This window comes from Sturnira hondurensis, unplaced genomic scaffold (genome assembly GCF_014824575.4).
Source record: "Sturnira hondurensis isolate 20B ecotype Veracruz unplaced genomic scaffold, ASM1482457v3 Scaffold0004068, whole genome shotgun sequence".
NCBI lineage: Eukaryota > Metazoa > Chordata > Mammalia > Chiroptera > Phyllostomidae > Sturnira > Sturnira hondurensis.
In genome coordinates, this window is record NW_028076699.1 from 10,219,473 (window position 1) to 10,226,837 (window position 7,365).

At 57.0% G+C, this 7,365-nt stretch overlaps 1 protein-coding gene across 2 annotated transcripts; it reads left to right on the forward strand.

Moving 5' to 3' along the window:
* The first annotated feature begins 987 nt into the window (after positions 1-987).
* PDZK1IP1 (PDZK1 interacting protein 1) lies at positions 988-6,681 on the forward strand. Of its 2 annotated transcripts, none has more exons than XM_037043346.1 (4): positions 988-1,211; positions 3,652-3,760; positions 4,949-5,043; positions 5,578-5,661. In XM_037043346.1, exons 1-4 carry the CDS (start codon positions 1,145-1,147, stop codon positions 5,631-5,633), a joined length of 327 nt encoding a protein of 108 aa, XP_036899241.1. In that variant the 5' UTR covers positions 988-1,144; the 3' UTR covers positions 5,634-5,661. The 2 variants fall into 2 exon arrangements, with proteins under 2 accessions (XP_036899241.1, XP_036899240.1); XM_037043345.1 differs by lacking the exon at positions 4,949-5,043 and adding an exon at positions 6,274-6,681 and having other exon boundaries at positions 1,002-1,211; positions 5,578-5,673.
* Positions 6,682-7,365: the final 684 nt, after the last annotated feature.

Consider the following 7,365-nt stretch of genomic DNA (forward strand, 5'->3'; position numbering starts at 1 on the left):
GATTTCACTCCAGTCTGCTGGCTTCTTTCATGGTATCTGAGGAGCTGGACTCTCAACATCTCTAGCTTCTCATACTCCTGGGGGTTGGCAGGGCAAGGGGACCCAGCATGACTATTGACCCCAGGCCTAGACAGGTCCTTGGGTCATTCTTAGTTCCTGAGCTGGAGGGCCTGATGGACTCCGTGTGATCCTAAGGGTTGAGGGCCTAGGAATTCGGGCCCTGCGTGGGGCCTTGCCACCCGAGGGTGTCTGTCCTTTGCCCTCCACAGCAAGGCTGGGTTTTGCCACTTGTATCCCTGCGGTGGGTAGAGGTGAATCAGAGGTGTGCGTAAAGACTTCTGACCAAGTCCAGATCCGGTCCCAGGGAGGTTCCACCCAGATTCCAGGAACCACATGTGGGGCCAAGAGGAAGAGCTGAACCGAGCCGGGTCAGCGGGGCTGCGCAGGGAAGGCTGGGGACTGGGAGCCTTAGGCCCTCTGTGGTGACCCCCATGGGAGAGGGTGGATAGAAAGAGCTACTGAGCTGGGCCAGGGGCCAGGGCTGCGTCCCAGGACTGGGTCTTGGCTGAGTAGGGACGGGTGAAGGGAGAACAGTAAATAGGACAGGCTCTGTGGAAAGGGACAGTTTTGACCTTTCTCTAGCTTCTGGGGTTTCCTCACTCTCTCCCAGCCAGCCAGCAAATGTCTTAATCCTACTGTCTTCCAGGAGGCCCCACATGCTGGATTCATTGTATGTGTCCCCTCTTTTCCCAGAGCCCAGCCCCTCAGCCAGGAAGGGGAACCTGATGTAAAAACTCCAAGAACGTCTGGGGCTTGGAGGGGCGGCCCTGACTCTCCCCACACTCCCCTGGTCCACAGACCCACCTCCTCAGCCAGTTTCCTAAATGTGACCTCAAATGACAGCTCCTGTGGGCTGGGCCCTGGCTAGGGAGGCCAGGCCTGGCAGCTCATTACCATGGGAGGGAGGGCAGTTTCTCTCCACTTTCCCTCCTCCTTCCCCCCTCGCCTTCTTCCTTACCAGTTCCTCTCTTCCTGGGCCAGACTGAGCTCGGGTTGATCTCAGCTCACACCAGCAGACCCCACGGCTGCTCTAGGAGCCCTGACACCAGCAGTCAGAGGGAAGGCCCAGGAGCTACCTGCAGCCATGCCAGCCCTCAGTCTGGTCATTCTGGGCCTGCTCACAGCGGTGCCGTCTGCCAGCTGTCAACAAGGTTAGCACAGGACTGAGACTGCAAGGTGGCTGCGTGGTGTGGATGGCCGGGCTGGGTGCTGGCAACCCAGGTGTGGATGGCGGGGTGGGGGTGGGGGTGTCTTGTGACCTTCATCACCACCTTTGACACCTGTAGCTTGGAGGAGGAAATAGAGGCTGGGCTTGTGGAGGGACCTCCAAAGGCAGAGACCTCAGAGCCAGGCTTCTGCCTGTGACTTGTTTTCTGCAAATGAGAAACACAGGCAAGAGGGGAAAGTTGGGTCTCAGATTGGGGAGAGGAGTTGAGAGCCAAGCTCTAGGAGCAGAAATTTCTCTAGTGATAGCTGGGTCCTGAGAACAGGGGTTAGGGCTGCAAAGAGGGTGATGATGGGGCCGAACCCTTGTGCCAGGGAGGAGCAGAACTGTCACTGGTTTGCCCATGGCTTTGGCCTAAGTTCTTGTTTTGGTTTCCTGGGCTTTGGTAGGGGACAGTGCCCTAGTGTGGTCCTCACCATATACCTGAGCTCTTTGTCCAGCTCTGCCTCTCTCTTGTTATGTGGCCTTGAGCAAATCACTGCCCTTCTCTGAGACTCAGCTTCCTCATCCACCTAACGAGGACAATAAACCTGTCCTGCCTACCTCCCAGGGTGGCTGCTGTGTCAGGGTTGTGGGAGGGCTTGGCACCGGAGAAGCACCACACCTCTGCAGGGCAGGATCTGTCTGCCCTGCATTGTGAGGGCACATTTGTAGCCAAAGTCTGAGGACTCTGCAGGTGGAATTTGGGTCCAGAGGGGGCTGGCAAAGATTCTTGCAGGGCGCCCTCGTAGGCAGGTGCCCTGAGCTCTCCTACACATCTGCTTCAACTCTGTTTCTGGGAAGGCTTCTTGGAAACTGAAAAGCAGAGGGGTTGAGTAACTCGTGTGGATCACAGAGCAGAGCAATAGGGACAGGGGTCAGATCACTTGTCTCCTACCCTACGCTCTGGCCCTTGCTCTGTGTCTCACCCTAGAGCCCAATGGAGGGAGAGGCTGGGACTGTAGCCCCTTGTGTACCTGGAGGCGGTTGGCTGCGGAGTTTGGAGGAAGCAAGGAGGGGCCTCCCAGGGCCTGAGCACTAACTCCCGATTCTTGAGCAACCACTACCCTGAGGAAAAATTGAGTGTCAACTGTTGTGTTTTGGGGGGTAAACAATAAGCCCAGAGCATTGATTTTTAGCAAGTATGGAACCCAGGGTAAACACACTGTGAATCTTTTGTTACCCAAGGAAAGAAGCCAGATCTGACCCGGCCATAGAGTTCTGAGACCCTTCCCTCCCTCCTTCTCAATACCTGCCAGGCTCAGAGAGGGTTCGGAGAAGAGTCTTTACTACAGCAGGAGAGCTTTAGGGTAGACTCATGGAAGGACTTTTGAGTGAGGGAGGCAGAATGAGATTTCTGATGCCCAGGCTGGTCCCTCAAAATACAGGACAGCACTAGAATGCAGGTGTGTAGACCTGGAGGCAGGACCCCTCTGAAGCCTCCTGTTAGCTTCTGTCCCCTCTGAGACCTCTACCTGCTGCCGTGCGCATGCCCTCTGGAGGGCCCAGCTCCCTCAGGCTCGGGGAGCACAGTGATGTCCAGGGAGATAGGAGCCCTTTGAGGCTGCCAGTGGCTGAAGGCAGAGGCTTCTGGGAAACTTTGAGGGTTAGAGGTGGTGTCAAGGGTTGAACTTAACTCTTAAGGGCCAAAAGGCAGAGAGAGGGCCCTGTTCTCTGGTCTACTCCTGGGCACCTAGTGCTAGGAGCTGAAGGGGGCCAGGTTTCAAAGCTTCTTTCCTGGCCCCCGAGACCCAGAGGAGATCCTCTCTGTTTTGCCTTCCAAAGATGTTCTGCCCCACCGCTCTCTCCGGGCACCCCAGCACCCCTATCCCAGCCTGTCATTCCCATGCCCTGCCCAGCACCAGAGAACCCTTGTTACAGAACAGGATCTTCCAGATGCCAGCCCAGTGGTATCAGCCCTGGCCTGCCCCAGCCTCTCGGAGTTAGGGAGGAGGGGAGCCACTCCTGGTTGGCAGGACCTAGGCCAGCTCTCCAGGGGGCTGTCCTTTGGTCCCTAAAGCCCAGGCACTCCCTGGGGGGCCCTGCATGTGATCCATGATGGGCGGGGGGGGGTGTTGCTCAGGGCTGTCTGGATCTCAGGCACAGTATTCTGATGCTCATTCCCTCTTCAGCTCCTCGTTCCTTCTGTGAACTTGTGTCTTCCTTCTTCCAAACCTCCACCCCTTTTTTAGGCTCAGTGGAGGGTCAGATGGATCCTCCTTCCTACCCCTGCTCCACAGTATGTCTCCTCTGGTCCTGGCAGGTGGCTGATGGCCTCTAACACAGGCCCCAGCCCTTGGCGTGGGCTTCCCTCCCTCCCCTGCTCTGCACTTCCAGTCCCGCTGTGGCTCAGACTACTGTAGCACCCCCTGCTCCCCTCTTCTCAGGCCTGGGGAACCTGCAGCCCTGGATGCAAGGCCTTATTGCTGTGGCTGTGTTCCTGGTCCTTGTTGCAATCGCCTTTGCTGTCAACCACTTCTGGTGCCAAGAAGAGCCGTGAGTGCTTCCTGGGGCCCTTGGGTTTGGGCCACCATGGACAGGGTGGCCCCAGGACCGTGGCTACTGTGCCTGCAGCAGTGAGAAGGGCCTCAGAAACCCTGAGTCCAGTCCTCTCACTATGTGGAAGGGACACTGAGGCCCGATGTCTTGGAGACTAAAGCGCCAGCTGGCCAGCTCCCAGACCTGCCTCTGATGGCCCCACAACTCTGATGCTCACACACTGTGAGGTCAGGGAAGTGTCTTCTTCTCCTGGAGTCTCAGTGTTTCAATCTGTATAGTTGAGACAGTAGCCTGGCCTGCAATGGGGGCTGTGAAACCTCTGGAGAGGAAGGTTCTGTCCTTCCTTGGGGTCAGCTGCTGTGCCACATGCTGGAGTACAGAAGGGCAGTTGACAGGGAACCCCTGCACTCCCAGCCTCCCAGACCGAAAGGGAAGGCAGGCATGGAAGCAGCCATCACAAGGGCAAGTCCTGGTGCTGAGGGGAGTGCAGAGCACTGTGCAGGCCTGGCCTGGTCTGGGGACTAGGGTGTGGTCCAAGAAGGCCTCCATCTGATTGCACCTTCTTCCCAAAACCTGAGGAATGAGGAGGAGCCAGCGTCAGGACAGGGTGGCACAGGAGGGGCTGCAGTCAGGGAAGAGTGCCCTGGGGCCCTGAGTCGGGGCATGGCACTGAGGGAGAGGGTTGTGGGCTGAAACCCAGCCCACTCTGCTTACCAACCTTGGGGCAGGGCTGCAGCTGCCCCAGCTCTCACTACAGCTCACGGAGGGAACACAAGCACCTCACGGGTGGAGACAGGGGTGGAGAGGTCCCAGGCGAGCTGGTGAGGAAGGCAGGGCCAGGGCAAGGTAGATCCTTCTACACCAATGCCCTGAAATGTGGGCTCCTCCTTAGTGCTGTAGAAATCATGTGAAAGTTACAAGTGGGTCTATACCTGAGCTGAATCACTGTGCACCTCGTGATGGACATGGGGGTAGGGGCCTGTCTGCAGGCGAGGAGGGCCATGCAGCAGCAGGGCATGAGGTCAGGGGAGGGTCTGGACGCTGGCAGTGACAAGGGGATGAGGGGTGGGGACAGGTCCACACTGTCTGCTGTCTAGGTGTCAGACCCCCTGGGAGTTGGGGGAGGAGGACAGCAACTGGCCAGAGGGAGGAAGGACAGGGAAACAGCCAGGCTTTTGAACACAGCCTAAGACAGAACACCCAAGCAGACCTGGGGCAACTGCTGAGTTTAATCTGGGACACACTAAAGTCTAAGGAGCCAGTGGGATTTCCAAGGAAAGGCGAGCAGCGGTAAGGCTCCCTGTGACCCTCATGAAAGCAGTTTCCAGGAAGATGAGGGCAGAGGCCATGCTCAGTGGGTTTAAACTTAAATAAGAGGCCAGGAGCTTTTCCCTGCAAGGGTTTCCTTTCCCCACTGACTCAGTTCTATCTTCAGAGGCTATTGACCATGCTGCTTCTGCTGCCCAGGAAAGGCCTGTGGAGATCTGGACAGACCCTGGGTTCTGCTGGGTCTGTTCTGGGCTGAGCTGAGGCCAGAAGGACAGTGAGAGAAACTGGGAAAGGCTTCAGATCAATCTCTTGCTGGTCTTGGGCTGGGATCTGAGGCTGCAACTGTGGAGCAGGGACAAAGGTGTAAGAGTCCAGGGAGGGGGCCAGAATCGGGTGCTGACAGGGGCTTCTGCCAAGGGGCAGCAACCTCTGCCCTTGGACTTGTGAAAACGGGAGCCCAGAACAGGGCCTTGCTGGACATGGGGAGGAGGGGGAACAAGAGGGAAAGGAGTCCAGAGAGCCCTACTGATGAACCCTGTCCACAGGGAGCCCCAGAACTCTGTCGTGCCCATCGGAGACAAGGCAGACGGGATCCTGGTAGGGACGGAAGGAAAGTATTCCTCAATGGCAGCCAGCTGCAGGTGAGACACTCCAGGGGCCCATGGGGACCTTGGGACCAGGTGCCTCTGACAAGGGAGTGGGGCGGGGAGAATGGGGACTCATGTGGGGACGAGCTCAGTGATGGGAACTGGTGAGCCATGGGGGCTTTATGTGGGCTGCAGGGCTCCAAGGGGACAAGAAGCCTTAGTTTGGGGATAGAGCCCAGGAAGGGGATGGGGACTTGGTGGGGCCAAGGGCTCAGTGGGTGGATTGGGACTTAGGGAGGGGTGCAGTGGGAAAAAGAGGGTTGATGAGGGACAGGGACCCTGAAGGGATGAGTGAAGGGACTCAGTGTGGGGAAAGAGCTCAGTAGGGAGATGGCCTCAATGTGTGTGTGTGTGTGGGGGGGGTCAGCAGGGACTGTATGAGGGGCTCAGTGGAGGAGGAATGTGGGGTTCAGGGAGGTGGTGCTAAAGAAGCCTCCAGTCTCAGGTGCACAAGACCAGATGTGGTCAGGGGACCCCCCCTTCCAGGACTCAAATGTTTTATTCTGAAAGATACTGTTCTCACAAGTGCGGGCTGGGGCAGGGAGAGAAGGGGATGGGATGGAAGGTGTAATGACCACTGTCATCCTCTTTCAGATCTGATGAGCATGAGGATGCGTATGAGAATGTCCCTGAGGAGGAGGGCAGGATGCGGAGCACCCCCATGTGATCCCACTCGTCTGTGGCCACCAGCACCAATGTGATCCCACTTCCCTGGGCACCTGGAATCAACGCACCTCCTCTGAGCAGGAATCTACTGTATCAGGCCGACTCCTCCAACCCCGCCCTACCTTGAATTGTCCCAGTCAACTTCAGAACTCAGACTGTGTCTAGGTTAGAACTCAGCTGTGGCTCTGAGGTCTCCTGGTTGCTACTCATTTCAATTCAGTAGGCCCTTCTGAAAGAGATAGTCAGCTCAGCACCTCCCATCTTGCCTCACATTTCCTTCCCTCACTGTGAAAATGGCTTTTATTTCTGTGAAATAAAGACTTTTTGTACTTCCAAGGCTGAGGCTCCAGGGCTCAGAAACAGCCCCTCATGCTTCCAGACAGCCCTTATCTTGCTTTCTGCATCATGACAATCACCTTCCAAAGTCACTGTTATGGTGGCTTTGGCAGATTACCCAGGAAGTCCTCTCTGGGAAGTCCTACAATGCCAGGGAGCTCACCCACTCTATTTTTACTCCAGGCAGCACCAACCCCCTCCTCCATGCTGCCTGGCATTGTGGCATTGCGGTGAGTTTGCTTATCTCTTATCCATTCAGCCCTAAGCCCCTCCGCATGGCCTCTCTCTCTGGGCTTTGGGTGTAGGGAGCACCAGGAAAGTCTTGGGCTAGGACTTAAGAAGCCCAGATCTGAGTCTCCACTCCTCCCCCGACTTGCTGTGTGACTTTGGGAAAATATCCATTCTCTCTGAACAGCAGCTTCCCCTCTGTGGAAGGTTTGGCCAGTTTCACCACAGACTCCCAGTCCGGGGTGGAGATGGAGTCAGGGTCCCAGGGGGAATGGAGCTGGAAGGAGAGGAGAGAGGAGACATGACTCAGCAGCTGGCTGACCCTCACCTCCAAGACTGTCATTCTAATGGGAACAGCTTCTGTCTCTCTGTCTGGCGTGACAACCTGGGTCAGACTGACTGGGGAGCACTCCCAGAAGCAGAGGAGTGGGGCTGGAAGGTAGGAGGCAGTCCACC